The 15834-nt window shown below is 40.1% G+C and overlaps 5 protein-coding genes across 5 annotated transcripts; 3 read left to right on the top strand and 2 right to left on the bottom strand.

Annotated features, from left to right (window-relative positions):
* Positions 1-5284: 5284 nt before the first annotated feature.
* On the bottom strand, positions 5285-6381 carry LOC131325127 (auxin-responsive protein SAUR23-like). The gene has a single exon (XM_058357199.1). The coding sequence runs from the start codon at positions 5756-5758 to the stop codon at positions 5456-5458; it is 303 nt and encodes a 100-aa protein (XP_058213182.1). The 5' UTR covers positions 5759-6381; the 3' UTR covers positions 5285-5455.
* Positions 6382-6961: 580 nt separating this feature from the next.
* Positions 6962-7593, top strand: LOC131325120 (auxin-responsive protein SAUR21-like). Its single transcript, XM_058357193.1, has one exon. The coding sequence runs from the start codon at positions 7076-7078 to the stop codon at positions 7385-7387; it is 312 nt and encodes a 103-aa protein (XP_058213176.1). The 5' UTR covers positions 6962-7075; the 3' UTR covers positions 7388-7593.
* Positions 7594-10222: 2629 nt separating this feature from the next.
* Positions 10223-10942, top strand: LOC131325122 (auxin-responsive protein SAUR21-like). The gene has a single exon (XM_058357195.1). It carries the CDS (start codon positions 10472-10474, stop codon positions 10778-10780), a length of 309 nt encoding a protein of 102 aa, XP_058213178.1. The 5' UTR covers positions 10223-10471; the 3' UTR covers positions 10781-10942.
* Positions 10943-12754: 1812 nt separating this feature from the next.
* LOC131327519 (auxin-responsive protein SAUR21-like) lies at positions 12755-15013 on the bottom strand. Its single transcript, XM_058360677.1, has 3 exons — positions 14933-15013; positions 14002-14079; positions 12755-13063 (listed from the first exon to the last, which is right to left on the bottom strand). The coding sequence occupies exons 1-3, from the start codon at positions 15011-15013 to the stop codon at positions 12755-12757; spliced, it is 468 nt and encodes a 155-aa protein (XP_058216660.1).
* LOC131325114 (auxin-induced protein 15A-like) lies at positions 14837-15551 on the top strand. Its single transcript, XM_058357186.1, has one exon. The coding sequence runs from the start codon at positions 15058-15060 to the stop codon at positions 15388-15390; it is 333 nt and encodes a 110-aa protein (XP_058213169.1). The 5' UTR covers positions 14837-15057; the 3' UTR covers positions 15391-15551.
* The last annotated feature ends 283 nt before the right edge of the window (positions 15552-15834 follow it).

The raw sequence follows: 15834 nt of genomic DNA, 5'->3' as shown, positions 1-15834 counted from the left end.
ATTACCGCCAACCACCCGCGGATGATGTGAATTATCCCGATGAGGAGTATGTGGCGGATGAGACCGTTGTTCAGGAATTGTACAAAAATCCTAGGGAGGCAAGTCTCCCTCATGTGCCGGGAAGGTTTAAGGAGGTATATCGGCTTGTCAATCAGCTAGTGCATCACAATTTCAATCCGAGGGGTACGGAGAACAAGCCGGATAGCTACGAAGGGGGGATGATTCACGCGTTCATGAATCCGAATGTGGTGTGTGACTGGGCAAAGGTTATATTTCAGGAGATGATTGATTTCAAAGCCAAGGCCCCAACCAACTCTAGATTGCCTTTTCCGTGTTTGGTGACCGTTATGTGTTTGGCTCAGAAGGTTCCCGCTTCCAAGTTTCCGGAGCGTGAAAAGCTCAATCCGGGGGATATTAACAGTTCCATACTCACCCGGAGTATCTCTCAGTCCCGACCTACTGCTGCTGCTGCCCCACGTGGGGAGTACTTGACCACTTTGCCACCAAAGGGTGCAAAGTCGGCTGCTTGGAACAAATTGCTGTTTTGCCAAGGGGTGGCCACTATGGGATGCCTGAAGAAACTGAAAAAGGAGACCCGAGCCAATGCAAGGAGGCAGCGGAAGATTGATCATAAGTTAGACTGGGTTCTGAGCCAAGGAGTGGGGCAAGCCAGTGAGCAATATGTGCCACCGCCCGAGGAGCCTGATGAGGACAGCGATGATTTTGCTGGGGATGAGCCAGTGTTTGTGGATGACGAGTAGAGTCGGTGGAGTAGTTGGAAATCCCTCAACTTGGTCGGGGTGCTTGGTGGTTGACAGCCCATCTTTTATCTTTTATTTCGTTGTTTTAGTTTAGTTTGGTTTAGTTTAACTCTGACTTAATAGTTTAGTAAGTTTTTGTTGAGGCCGGCATGTGGCCTATGACTTGGTAGTTGGAGTTGGAGGCGGCCAAGGGTAGTTGAACCAAGCTAGTATATGGCCGCTATCCTATTTTGCTAACCGTTCTTTGATTTAAAACCAAGGTCAATATATGCTATAAAGCCCTTAGTAGATCTTTAATATGCCTTGATTCCATTTCGATTTATTGCCTGATAGCTAGTATATTTAGTTTGTGGCATGCTTTCTTTCGGCAATTTAGTTTTCAATCGTTTAGTCGTAAGTTCTGTTTAATGGTGCTCTCCACTTATAAGGCATGGTATTTTTGTTCCCCGTGCCTAATTCGAGCACTTTTCTTATGGGATATGGTTACATTGGTTGGAATTGGTTAAGTTATAGCTTCGTATCCGTCTTTTGTCTTTTGGCGCTCGTTTTGGATACTTGATTATAACTTGCTCAATATTTAGTTGATCGCTCAATTGTTGGCTGCGAGTTGTTTTGGAATAATTAAGTTGTTTTAACTCTTGCCAATTAGTTGCAGTTTGAGTAGGTGCCAAGTAGCTCTGTCGGAAGGATGGTCTGGCGTTCTTTATTTTTCTTTAGTTCCTATTTTGTTGCTAGGGACTAGCAACGCTCAAGTTGGGGGGTGTGATACGCACCTAAGATTGCTTGATCGTGGTGCTTAAGTCCGTTAGTTAGAAGTGCTTTTAGCTTTTATTGTCGTTTTTAGTCGATATTGCTCGTGAGGTAGTTTGTTTAGTGTTTCAGGCAAAACGCCCTTAAAAGGCGTGTTTTGGATGCAAAGTCAACCCCCAAGTTAATTCAAGACTCATCGCTCGGTGGAACTTGTGCCAAAGTGACCAAAGAACGAAGGCGAGGAGCATCGGGCAAGCCAACGGTCGTCGGGTGTCAAGTTTTGGAGGCTGGCCTGAAGACCAGAGATAAGCTCCCCGTATCGATACGGATTTTGGACCGTATCGATACGCGTTTGTTATCTTTCCAATCAGAGAGTCCCGTATCGATACGGCCATAATCTGTATCGATACGGGATTGTTACGGGAGATTGGCCTTTTCAGCTTAACGATGTGGTATCGATACTTTGCTTATTCTGTATCGATACGGAGAGCTTCCGACCAGATATTTTGCTACTTTTTGGACTTTCCATTTATGGAATACTTGCTACTTATAGTATGTTTTTAGATATTTGAGGAGAGAGAAACCCATTGTGTATAAATAGGGGTCTCCTCTCTCCCCTTTGTTATCTAGGTCTTTAATAGCTTTTAATTTTCCTCCATTAATGGTCTTTCAAGCTTTTCTAGTGTAATTCCTTAAGAACTCAAGTAAGTAATTCTCGTTTGTTAATTTCTCGTTTATTAAAGTTGTTCCTACGGACTAGATCTTTTATAATATCAAGTTTGTTTTCGTTTTCATCGGTTAAAAGTCATGTCTCGTTTTTATGCTTTCTTTCATGCTTTAGCTATGTGTGAGTAGTTGATAGGCCAAGTCTCGGGGTAATCTTTCCCGATGACTTAGGTGGTTATTTGGTTCTCAAACCTTCGGGCTTAAAATCTTGGTTTTCGGAATTTCATGAACCTAACCTTTTTGGTCTAAGCGAGGCGTGTTAACTCCTTGGTATGAAGTTTAGTCAAGCGGTCTTGGCAAGCGACATACCAAGGGCTCGTGGCCCCCTACGTGTTAGATACATTAGCAAAAATAGGTTGATTTAATTTCGGTTAATCACCTCTTTTGATAAACGTAGTCATTAAAGCTAAATCTTCCGGGCGTGAGCACGCGGTCGTGGCTCTCGCCTGAGTTATATTGAGAACCGGTAACGGCTAAAGTCAAGGGTTAGACGATCCCTAGACTTGCCTCCTTTTAGTTTATTAAGCGTTATCCTAGTCTTTTGCCTTGGCAATTTTCATCGTTTCAAAGCAAAACCAAGTTGGCCGTCTTAAACGCCACAATCCACCATATAAAACCTACAATCCGATTAAGCTACATTCGAATTCTCTGTGGGTACGATCCCGGACTTCCGGATATTATGCTACCGACGACCTAGCCCTACGCTTGGGGTATTCAACCTTATATTTGAAGGCGAGGTTTGAAGGCGAAGCAACCGGTGATAGAGAAGGACTGAGATGGTGTCCATGGGACAAATTTTTTATTTTTTTTATTGGACGATGTATATTATATAAGAATCGACTACAACGAGCAAATTTTGTTATATGTTCAATATATATATTTTTTGACAGATGTAATTGTATTCCTGTATCGGTGTTTGTTGGCTTTGGAATTACTTTAACATCAACAAATATGGTTATCTGTCCAATTCTGTTATCTGAATGTTTCAAACAAAAAATAGATAGATATGATTATCTTTGAAATTTTGGTCTCTTCATTGTGCCAATAACATCAACAAATTATGATATTAGTGAAATTCTGTTCTCTATATGAAATTCGGATTTGTTGTTCTGCCACTAATATCAACAGATAATGAATATAACAACATATAATGGACCTTAGACCAATTTTTTTTTAAAAACAACATATAAGTAGTATGTGAACAAAAATACATATAATGTTATATGTGCAGCGGCAGAGCGGGTGAGATCCGAAATTTAGAAAGAGTTGTCAAAATTCTAAAAAATGAAAAAAAAAAATTTTAAAAAAACCTGGCAAGGGCAATTTTGTCTTGTATTAATTCCTTTTTAGCTTGACAAGGGCCCAGTTTGGCTAACACGAAAAAATAAGAAGAATAACAATACATTTTTTTTTCTAAGCTAAACAAGGCCCTTGTCTGAGTGGACCTAATGGGTTACAAACTTGGGAGGTGGATTTGATGGGTTACAAACATGCTATAGTGGATCTCCCACCAATTTTTTATATAAACATCTGCCTTTTTGAGGATTTCAGATATATAAATATGTGAACTCGGCCTTTTAATTGAAAAGCTGCACTTTTTTCTTTTTTTCTTTTTTTTTTTTCTGGGTTTCAGCAATTTGGGGAAGTTCTTCCCTAAAAAGCAGTGGAGCATGTGCCAAGATGAAGTTAAAGGAAAGGGCGTATCTAGTGCACGAAGCTCGAGAATGTGCGGTTTCTGGGTAAGGGCTAATTTTTGCAACAATACCCTCGAAAGCAGAGAGGTCTGTTTGGATAATTGAATTCGTGAGACTTTGCCAAAATGAAGTTAGAAAACAGCAAATTGAAACAATACCAACCTTTGGATGTTAATCTTTGGTTGTGATTAATGCACCATCATGACAGGGGTTGTCATATGGAGTAGTAAAACAAGTCAATGGGACAGTGTGTTCTCCGGAATCCTATGTCCCACTATATCATAAACTTCTAAGAACTGAATTGAGAAAATGTATCAAACTGTATCGGTCTCGGTCGGTCTTTCCGAGCAACCTCTGTCTATATTCCGAAAAGGGTGTTTCTGCCGACCCAACCATCAGTATACAGAGAATCAGTAAGACCGAAATAAGAGGAGGATTCTAAGAAATTCAATCGAGATAGCTTGAAAGAGAAGGTCCTCTACTAGCCTAGGACGAGATCTTTTTGTCTGGCAGAAGCCTTTAAAATCTAAGACAATGCCATTAATTTCTGGTTTCTTATACTCTGATGAAAATTTTCTCCCTCCTGTTAAGATTGAATCTTTTGTGCAAAAGAAGTGAGAATAAAAATGGTTACGAAATTGTGTTGGCTAATTATGCTAGCAAGTCCTCTATTTTGAATCATAATCCACCCAAACGAGAAGTGAGACCAATGAAAATGTCTTCTTTGTAGGGGAGGGTAAGACCACCCATTGGGTGACGAAATCCAAATTCTTCCTCAACTTGACTTAACAAGTCTTGAACTGAAGGATTATTCAAGAACGATATCGGGATCACAAATCACTTCTTTTTGCCTGTCTATTACTCTTAAATTCATGAGATGGATGAGTAGGGAAGCAAAACTATATGATCCACTCACCTTTTCCTTGTTTCAGGTCTTTTTTTTATAACCAAGTGTTGGGGGTAGATTACACGCACCTCGACTAATTCTGTGGATCAATCCCATTGTCCACTAGCGAGGGCCTTATTTCAGCTCTATTACACTTAAAATGTCTTGTGTTTGCTTTAGTTAATCAGTAAATAACACATCTGGTTTCTGCTAGTCTAGGAGATGGGTTGTCATTATATCAACCTTTTACCCCTTCTATGAGTCCATGTATGCTGATTACACCTCCAGAAGCTCTCATTTCACTTCATGGACATAATTCCTCACATTCTTGGCTTGGTGATGATTCTGACATATATCTGCTGATTACTTCTATGTTTTTACGTTCTTTCTCAAGGATGATGGAGATTGCTGTCAATATTTAGATGTTTTTTTTTATAAGCGTCAATAGTTAGATGTTGTACAATAAGTTGAACAAAAAATTCTATTTCTAATTTCTCATGTAAATGAATATGTTTCTTGTTGACAAAATTCTGATACAGGAAAAAGCTATATATTATGTACATGGAACTGGATGTTCCCAATCTACAAAAGTGTGTGATGAAATTTCAATTGCCAGAGCTTTGTTCCTCCTTCCACTCTCAAAAGCCATTCAAAACAGAAGTAAGATTGAGGAAGGTATCTTCTCTGCAAGGAATAGTTAGACCACCCATAGGATGACTAAACCCAAATTCTTCTTCAGCTTTATGTAGCAACTCCTGAAATAAAGGTTGGTTCAAGTATGATATTGGAACCAAAAATCTTTTCTTCTGAATCTCTCCAACATAAACAGCTAAATAGCCTTTAGGGATATGTTCAACACCTGGGGCTGTTTGCCTTGCTGGAAAAATAGATCGCCGAAGAAGGGCCTTAGCCTGAAGAGTGCCAAGAAACCGGATTCCCATGACTTTCGATCGGTAGTGAAGAAAGAAAGGGACAAAATGAAATTTTGAAGAGAAGAGAGAGAGGTCTTTGAGAGAAGAAAGTAAGAAGACTGGTGTTGGTACTTTGTTGAGCTCCTAAGACACATATATATAGAGAGACAGATAGAGATAGAAAGCTAGAGGGAGAATGGTATGTATGCAGCCATATGAATGTGATATGGAAATGTTGATAGGAGAGAAAACTCATAAGGTATCATCACATGGTTATGTCTTCCCAATTGAAATGAAGGATGGGGACAATGGAGTTGGAATGTGTTCTGTTGGTAGTGCACAACTGAGGGAACTGCAAGATTAATGAAAGAAGCCTATATCGACATAGCATGTGAACTTGTTACATTCTGCTAGTAGACCATGTTCTTCAATAGACCCCTTTTTAGACTTCTCCTCACCACTTGTTAGCTGTTACCCAGTACAAGTCCTTCAATTATTGTTATTTTGTTGTATGGTGGCTTTGTTTATCCACCACAATGGTTCTTTCAACTTTGTCCACAGCAGGATAATTTCTTTGGACCCAATCCATTGCTCGTGGCGTGTCCATTAAATTTAATTAACTGTTTTAGGGGACCACAGGAGGGACACGACGGGGACATGGCAGGGGTTAAATATGTAATTCTTTTAAATTTTTTGGGTGTAGAATGTGTATTACTTTAAATATTGATGCTTTATGCTTCTACATATAACTATATTTCCACTGGTATAAAATAAAGTGTATATTTATGTATTTATTTTTGGTGTGTCTGTGTCCCTATTTTTTGAAATCTCGTGTCCCATCTCCGTATCCGTGCTACATAGGATATTGGTTTCTCTTCTCAACATGTACTGACATCAAATTTTATATCCCCTTCTCAAACTTAGAAGGAAATGAGAGAGTTGGATGTTGGGAGCACTTCTAATCCAACTGAGTTATCTCTTGAATTTTAAGGAGACCATTTTGCAGGCTTTGTCACAAAATATGGTAGGGAATATGATGGTTTTTAACTAACTTAACAAGCCTATCTGTTTCTCTTAAATTAATGTAAGGATGGATGAGTAGGAAAGCAAAACCATGTGATCCTTCATGTGGTAATGTGCCTCAGTAGACCCCATTCCTAAGCTCCCTTCACCACTCATTCTATACTCCATGCAATTTCTCGCATTGCATTCCTCATTTCTATATAAGCATATCAGTGAGTGTAAAACCAACACAATAAATTCATCCTCTTACAAAATTTCAACTTGTTCTGCACATCCTTCACTTCTTTTTCTTGCTCGTTAACTGGATAATACCAACTGAAAACAATGGCCATTCGCATGCCTTGGATTATGCATGCCAAACAAGTCCTTCGACGGTCATCTTTGACAGCAGCAAACAAAGCAGCTTCATCCTCATCATCAACAGACGTTCCGAAAGGTCATTTTGCAGTTTATATTGGAGAGAGCGAAAAGAAGCGGTTCGTGATCCCGGTATCGTACTTGAACAATCCTTCATTTCAAGACTTGTTAGGTCAAGTTGAGGAAGAATATGGATTTCATCACTCAATGGGCGGTCTTACTATTCCATGCAGCGAAGACATCTTCATCGATCTCACTGCTCGATTGGGTGGATCATGATTCTTTGATAGAGAGGACACTTGTTAGCGTATTTTGACAGACACAATTTTGTAAACCAGGAATTAACCATTTCTTTGTACGAGTCTATTTGTTTCCCTTTGTTAAGGACAGACTAATGACATTTTCTTACGTAAAGGCAAAATCTTCACGGCTTTGATTCTTCTCCTTTTTTGGTTTTTATATGGGATTGTGCAGTTTTTGAGTCGTATTTCTCAGTTGATTTGTTAATGCTATATGTAGTGGGCCGAATCGGGTACAGCGTTGGGCCGAGTGTCATGGGCGACCCGTCTTGCTGGGTCTCGTATGGGCGGACGCCCGGCCAAGTCGTCCCTCAGAGCCCACTTCGCCAGCCTGTCACGGGAGCCCAATTGCCCAACCGAAGGATTTGTAACCGGCCCATTGTGATGCCTGGGCGTTTAGCTGGGATCCACGCGGCGATATGGTGTCAAGCTCGAACACGTGCGTTCAGCCACTTGTGCACTGAGCCTCCTGTGTGAGGTTACCTGCTGGAAACGGTTACGGGTGACGTCATATACTTCCCTCCCTCTTTCCCGGCCAGTGTCCAACTTTGGCGTCGGAGAGCCCTTCGGCTGACTATACCCAAATCTGTAATGAGTCACTGATGCCGGCAACCAGAAAAGAGTTCCGATCAGAGAGAGAGAGAGAGACGTTCGACGATGTCTCCGGCCAAATCTGTAATGGGTTGTTTTTGTTTTATCAGTAGTGGTGGCGGAAAACGCTTTCAACCAAAGAAATGGAAAATATCTAATAATACATGCATACAAAGCGCGAGTTTTGTATTGAACAGACCACAACATCTTTAACCTGCGAAGTTACTGGAACAAGCCTTTTTCGACGTTTCTGGTCTTTTCAAACTTATTTTGGTATTACTTTGATGATCCGATTCGTCCATATTATAGATATTGTTAATTAAAATAGTTCAATGAAATATTAAATCAATCAGATACCCAATGGTGTGTCATCGGATATAATATGTCATGAAAAAATTCGAATACAAATGAGCTGGGAGCAGTGGATTAAAACTTGAGTAAAACTTTTTTCATTCATAGGCGCGTGAAAGATGTTACAGTTAGTCCGTTATAGCCGTTGGAAATCCCCGCAAAAAGACCTGAAGAAATCTCAATCAAACCTATTCTTATCTCGTGATGAGTCGAATCCGAGTCGACCTTCACCGCCGCCGATCCGGGTTTCGCTCACCAAGACAGCCGGTAGAGGCGTGTTCGTGACTCGGGCGTCGGTTGCTTGGTTTTTTCGTGGGGATCCCTGCTTAGCGCCTGCTATGAATGTGGAAGTGTCGCTTTTGAAAAATATGCGAAGCACGGCATGCGGAATGATATCGGGAAATTGAGGGGAGGAGGAGAAAGAAAGAAGGCTGGAGAAAGATGTTGGTAGTAGTCGGATTAGAGGTCACGGGTTAAATTGGTAACAGATTGACGGACTTTTTGCTTGCGCACGCCATACCCTCACCAGATTCTATTAAATTTTTTTGAACAGCAAAAAAGTTCATTAATCTTGAAATTGTTACAAGACTAATAGGAGCAAGGAAACAACAAATAATCAAAGATCATTTGCCCAAACTGAGACCCAAGCCTACGATTGGCAAGAAACTAATTGTATCCGTCGTTCATCCTAATCATTTGTGCTCCAACGAGCTTGAAATGAACCAACAACATTTTTTCGCCGTTGCAAGAATGAAGCAAGTAAAGGAAGCGGAAGATTTCAAATGCTGGAATGACGGTTTCTGTATATCGAGACGTTGCATAACAAATTGCATAGGAAATTTTGTTTCTAGCTCATTTCTTGTATCGATAGATTTGTCCCGTATTTTTTCCCTTAACCAACTTCTCATACATAAAAAAGTTGATGCTATGTACATGGAATTAGATGTATCTGCCTCCCCAGTATAACTTACATGACTTTTTTTTTCCCATTTATTTTTGCAAACCATCATTCAACTGGAGAAACTAAAGAGTCCCAAATGAGGAGAATTGCAAGATTGACAGAAAGCCTATATCTACCTACCATGTGAACTTTTTTATATGCTGCTAGCAGACCATGTTCTTCAAAGGGCCCCTTTTTGAAGATTTCTCCTCACCACTTGGTACCAGAACCAAAAACTTTTATTTCTTGTTTGTTTGTTGTTTATCATCAGTACAATTCCTTTCAATCCAGTCCAGTGCTTTGAAACTAAGTTGTGGGGTTCAATGAGTGTACCACTGCTTGCTGGTATAACTATATGCATAATACAATGATGATGAGAGATTTCAAACAATGGTGGTTTATCTTCTCAACACTTACTAATTTAGAAGTCAATGCATATGTTACATAGTCATGATATTACCAATGTTGGGTGCAAACACGTGTCTAATTATCATATTCACATAGTTTTTCGAATTCATGGATACCGAGACATGCCAGAATATTTAAGATTTGGTTGCAATATTTAATTTTCTATTTTCTATCTTAATATGGTGTTTAACAGTTATTTTAGGCATTTTCATTCATATTATAGGAGTTCTATGTGTAGTTCATGAGAAACTTGTGTTAAAAATATATCCGGCACGGATTCCATGTCCTTATCTGAGTGTCCCATACGGGTGCTTTATATATTTTGAAGGATGTATGTAACAAACCCTTACTTAGAGGAAATGTCTAATCAAACTGGTTTATCTCTTTGAGTTTTAAGGGGGAACTTTTGTAGGTTTTGTCAAAAAAAAAAAAAAAAAAAGATGTGGTAGGGAATGTGATGGTATCCAACTAACCTCCAGTTTGGCCTATATATTAAATGCAAATTCATGTGATGGCTGAATAAGAAAGCAAAACCATGTGATTGCTCATGTGGTAATGTCTCTCAGTAGACCCCGTTCCTAATTCCCCTTCACCACTCATTCCAGATTTATACAATTTCCCACATACCATTGACCATCTATATATAAGCATATCAGTAAGTCTAAAACCAACACAGGCTTCAAATCCTTCACTCCTATACAAAACTTCCCTTTGTTCTGCACATCCCTCACTCTTTTTCCTTGTTTGTCAAGTGGGATACTCCAATTGAAAACAATGGCCATTCATATGCCTCTGATTATGCATTCCAAACAAGTCCTTCGCCGGTCTTCATTGACAGCAGCAAACAAATCAGCTTCCCCAACAGCAGCAGATGTTCCAAAGGGCCATTTCGCCGTTTATGTTGGAGAGAGCGAAAAGAAGCGATTCGTTATCCCGATATCGTACTTGAGCAATCCATCATTTCAAGACTTGTTAAGCCAAGCCGAGGAAGAATTTGGGTTTGACCATCCAATGGGTGGTCTTACTATTCCGTGTAGAGAAGACGTTTTCATCGGTCTAGCATCTCAATTGGGTGGATTATGATTCTTTGCAAGAAGACACCTTGTTAGCATAATTAGAAAACACCATTTTGTAAAGCAGTAATTTCCATTTTTATGAACAGCATTGTTTCCCAAGGAGGAAAAAAATGTCGGGCCGAATATCATAAGTAGGGACTAATGACATTATCGTACACTTAACAGCAAACCTTCATGGCTTTGATCTTTCTTTTTTTTTTCCCATGGATTCGACTGTTTTTGGCAGACCAAGTTCTAGTCTAGTGTGTCCTCAAGCATGGTCTAGTTTTGGACTCGGGTGTTTCGTATCGTTGTGGGCCCATCCCAAGTCCAAAACATTCACTAGAACTGTTCATATTTTAGATGTCGTAAAGAAGTGTGTTCCTTAGGAAAGTTAGCTTGATTGAACACCAATAGCTATGTCAACAACTCACGTTTGTTGAAGACAAAATGAACCATTCCACACCTTTTACAGTTCAATTTGTCCTCCAAAATCCAACTTATTAACATATTTATCGGATTAAGCTAATTTTCTTGTGACCTTTAATATATGAACGGTTCTAGCCTTTTGGTCATTGATGCCGGCAACGAGAAAAGAGTTCCGATCAGAGAGAGAGAGAGACGGTTTGATGATGTCTCCGGCGAGGACCCGGGACCCTGCCGAGCGGCACCCCTGCCAAGCGGGTGCCGAGCGGCCAATCCAGCCATTCATCTCGGAATCAACGGCCAGGATTGAAACATATTTTTCCTTCTCCTTTCTTTTTTTTTAAATCCGTTCGGTACCTTTACATCTGGGCCGTCCAAAACACTTTTGGACGGCCGAAATGTGCTCGGCACCCCTGCCTAGCATCCCTGCTTGGCAGGGTCTCCAGGTCCCTCCAGAGAAACCTGTAATTTGTTGAAATCTGTAAACTTGTTGATATTTGTGGGGTTGTTTTTGTTTTATCAGTAGTGGTTGAGGAAAACGCTTTTAACCAAAAATGGAAAACGCGAGTTTTGTATTGAACAGACCTCGCATCTGTAACGTGCGAAGTACGAAGAACAAGGCTTCTCCGACCTTTTTGGCCTTTTCCAAACTTATTTTGGAATTTCTTTGATGATCCGTTTCGTCCATACTATAGATATTGTTAATTAGAATATATCGATAAATTATCAAATCAATCAGATACCCAATGGCGTTTCATCGGATATAATATGTTTCGAAAAAAATCGAATACAAATAAGCTGGGAGCAGTGGATTAAAACTTGAATAAAACTTTTTTCTTGCATAGGCGCGTGAAAAGATGTTACAGTTAGTCCGTCATAGCCGTTGGAAATCCCCGCTAAAAAACCAGAAGAAGTCTCAATCAAACCTACTCTTAGCTTGCGATGATTCGAATCCGAGTCGAACTTCACCGCCGCCGATCCGGGTTTCGCTCTCTGAGACGGCCTGCAGAGGGGTGTTCCCGACTTGGGCAACGGTTTCATGGTTTCTATGTGGGGATCCCTGCTTAGCGCCTGCTATGGATGTGGGAAATTTTGATTTCGCTAAATATGCTAAGCACGGCGTGCAGAATGATATCGGGAAATTGAGGGGAGGAGATGAAAGAAAGAGGGCTAGAGAAAGATGTTGGTTTTAATCGGATAGAAAAGGTCGCGGGTTCAATTGGTAACAGATTTACCGACTTTGCTTGTACCCTCACCCGATTCTATTACCAAATCCCCAAATCTGTCATTACATCATAATCATTTGTGCTCCAACGAGCTAAATTGAAATGAGCCAACAACATTTTTTCGCCGATAATGAAGCAAGTAAAGGAAGTGGAAGATTTCAAATGCTGGAATGACAGTTTCTGTATATCGAGACGTTGCACAACAAATTGTATAGGAAATTTTGTTTCTCATAACCGACTTCTCATACATAAAAAAGTTGATGCTATGTACATGGAATTAGATGTTCCTAATCTACAAAAGTGTCTCTGATGAAATTTCTATTGCCGGAGATTTCTCCCTCTTTCCACTCTCATAATCCATTCAAAACAGAGGTAAGATCGAGGAAGGTATCTTCTCTGCAAGGAATAGTGAGACCACCCATTGGATGACTATACCCAAATTCTTCTTCAGCCTTATGCAGCAACTCTTGGAACAACGGTTGGTTCAAGTATGATATCGGAACCAAAAACCTTTTCTTCTGAGACTCTCCAACATAAACTGCTAAATAGTGTTTTGGGACGTGTGCAACATTGGGAGCTGTTTGGCTTGCAGGAAAAATAGTTCGGTGAAGAAGGACCTTAGCCTGAAGAGTAACGAGAAATCGGATTCCCATGATTTTCTATTAGAGGAGAAAGAAAGAATTAAATGAGATTTTGAAGGATAGAGAAGGCTTTGGAGACAAGGAAATGTGAAGATTTGTGTTGGTAATTGGTACTTTGTTAAGCCACTGTAACACAAATACATAGATAAGCAGAGAGATTGAGGGAAAGGTTGGTAGGAGAGAGAATTTACAAGGGAATCATCACATGGTTATGTCTTCCCAACTGAAATGAAGGGTGGGGACAATGGAGTTGGAATGTGTACTCTGTTGGTAGTGTACTGCTTACCCCACAAGAACTTTGATTCAAACTAAACCAGTGGATTTTGATCCAAAGATAATGTCAAGATGGTTTGGTTAGGGACAAAGTTGAGACATCCATTGTGGTGGATAAACAAATCCACCAAACAGAAAGGGCAAAGGGGCAAACCTAGTGCATTAGGCTCCCGTCATTGGGGGTTTTGGGAAAGGGTTGATGTACACAGCCTTACCCCTACAAGCAGAGAGGTTTCCACGACTCGAACCTGTGATCTTCAGGTCAAAATGGTGCAACTTTATGCCCTTTACGCCCTTCACCAAATAGAAAGGAAAAAAAAAGGAAAAAAAAAAAACCCAAATTGAGGACAGTGGAGAAGAAATCTGAGAAGGGCTCTACAGAAGAACATTGACAAAGAGACATCTCATACATCTGCCTCCCCAGTATAACTTACATGACCTCTTTCTTTTCCCATTTATTTTTGCCAACCATCATTCAACTGGAGAAACTAAAGAGTCCCAAATGAGGAGAATTGCAAGCTTGACAGAAAGCCTATATCAACCTACCATGTTAACTTTGTTATATGCTGCTAGCAGACCATGTTCTTCGAAGGGCCCCTTTTTGAAGATTTCTCCTCATGACCACTTGGTACTAGAAACAAAAACCTTTATTTCTTGTTTGTTTGTTTGTTTATCATCAGTACAATTTCTTTCAATCCAATCCAGTGCTTTGAAACCAAGTTGTGGGGTTGCAAGGAGTGTACCACTGCTTGCTGGTATAACTATATGCATAATACAATGATGATGACAGATTTCAAACAATGGTGGTTTATCTTCTCAACACTTGCTAATTTAAAATTGAATGCATGTGTTACTATATTCAGACACGCGTCTAAATATCATATCCACATAGTTTTTCGAATTCATGGATACCGAGACATGCCAGAATATTTAAGATTTGCAATATCTGATTTGTATTTTCTAGCTTAAATGGTGTCTAGCAGTTATTGGAGTTCTATGCAGAGTTCATAAGAAATTTGTGTTAAAAATATATCTAGCAGGGATTCCATGCCCTTATCCTGAGTGTCCGATTCGGGTACTTTATAGATTTCGAAGGATGTATTTGACAAACTCATAGTCAAAGGAAATGAGAGGAGGTGGATGTTGCAAGCACTTCCAATATTGGTTTATCTGTTTGAGTTTTAAGGGGGAGAAATTCTTGGTTGCAAAATAGGTACCACGTGGTACCCAACGGGCGCATTCGGGCCATCCAAAAATGCAATCGACGGTCCGGATTGAAAGTACTGAATGGATATGAAAAAAAAGGTATCATTTTCTGGACGGCCCAGATGTGTGCGTCGGGTACCACGTTAGCCGTACCCTATTTGTACCCAAGATTTCTCTTTAAGGGGGACCTTATGTACGTTTTGTCAAAAAAGCAAAAAAAAGACGTGGTAGGGAATGTGATGGTATCCAACTTACAGACAGTTTGGCCTATCTATTAATGCAAATTCATGTGATGGTTGAGTAAAGAAGCAAAACCATGTGATTGTTCATGTGGTAATGTCTCTCAGCAGACCCCATTCCTAATTCCCCTTCACCACACATTCCAGATTTATACAATTTCCCACATACCATTGACCATCTATATATAAGCATATCATCAGTAAGTCTAAAACCTATCACAAGCTTCAAATCCTTCTCTAAAACATTCATTTCTTTTGCACATCCTTCACTACTTTTCTTGTTTGCCAAGTGGGATGCTCCAATTGAAAACAATGGCCATTCGTATGCCTCGGATTATGCATGCCAAACAAGTCCTCCGCCGGTCTTCATTGACAACAGCAAACAAAGCAGCTTCCTCAACAGCAGCAGCAGCAGATGTTCCAAAGGGCCATTTCGCCGTTTATGTTGGAGAGAGCGAGAAGAAGCGATTCGTGATCCCAATATCCTACTTGAGCAATCCTTCATTTCAAGACTTGTTAAGCCAAGCTGAGGAAGAATTTGGGTTTGACCATCCAATGGGTGGTCTTACTATTCCATGTAGGGAAGACTTTTTCATCTGCCTAGCTTCTCAATTGGGTGGATTATGATTCTTTGCAGGAAGACACTTGTTAGCATAATTTGACACCACCATTTTGTAAAGCAGTAATTTCCATTTTTATGGACAGCATTATTTCCCAAGGAGGAAAAAAATGTTGGCCGGAATATCATAAGTTGGGACTAATGACATTATCTTACATTTAACAGCAAACCTTCATGGCTTTGAATTTTTCTTTTTCTCGTTTTTGGCGGACCGAGTTCTAGTCTAGTGTTAATCCTCTAGTGTGGTCCAGTTTTGGACTCGGGTGTTTCGTACCATTGTGGGCCTTCCCGAGTCCAAAACAATCAGCAGAACTGTACATATTTTAGATGTGGCAAAGAAGTGTGTTCCATAAGAAAGTTGGCTTGATCGAACACCAACAGCTATGTACACCAATAGCTATGTTAACAGCTTGCCTTTGTTGAAGACAAAATGAACTTTTACAGTTCAATTT

The sequence above is a fragment of the Rhododendron vialii genome, chromosome 5a (genome assembly GCF_030253575.1).
Source record: "Rhododendron vialii isolate Sample 1 chromosome 5a, ASM3025357v1".
NCBI lineage: Eukaryota > Viridiplantae > Streptophyta > Magnoliopsida > Ericales > Ericaceae > Rhododendron > Rhododendron vialii.
The sequence above is the reverse complement of the archived record's forward strand: the minus strand, read 5'-3'. Positions and strand labels throughout refer to the sequence as shown.

What these genes read in the sequence shown, in the direction of transcription:
- LOC131325127 (XM_058357199.1), bottom strand. Translation starts at nt 5,758, where the DNA reads ATGGGAATCCGGTTTCTTGGCACTCTTCAGGCTAAGGCCCTTCTTCGG.
- LOC131325120 (XM_058357193.1), top strand. Translation starts at nt 7,076, where the DNA reads ATGGCCATTCGCATGCCTTGGATTATGCATGCCAAACAAGTCCTTCGA.
- LOC131325122 (XM_058357195.1), top strand. Translation starts at nt 10,472, where the DNA reads ATGGCCATTCATATGCCTCTGATTATGCATTCCAAACAAGTCCTTCGC.
- LOC131327519 (XM_058360677.1), bottom strand. Translation starts at nt 15,013, where the DNA reads ATGAATGTTTTAGAGAAGGATTTGAAGCTTGTGATAGGTTTTAGACTT. An exon ending in TTATATATAGATGGTCAATG is followed by an intron (nt 14,080 to 14,932) that starts GTATGTGGGAAA and finishes TTATGCATATAG; the next exon opens with TTATACCAGCAAGCAGTGGT. An exon ending in GGATTGGATTGAAAGAAATT is followed by an intron (nt 13,064 to 14,001) that starts GTACTGATGATA and finishes CTCCTCTAATAG; the next exon opens with AAAATCATGGGAATCCGATT.
- LOC131325114 (XM_058357186.1), top strand. Translation starts at nt 15,058, where the DNA reads ATGCTCCAATTGAAAACAATGGCCATTCGTATGCCTCGGATTATGCAT.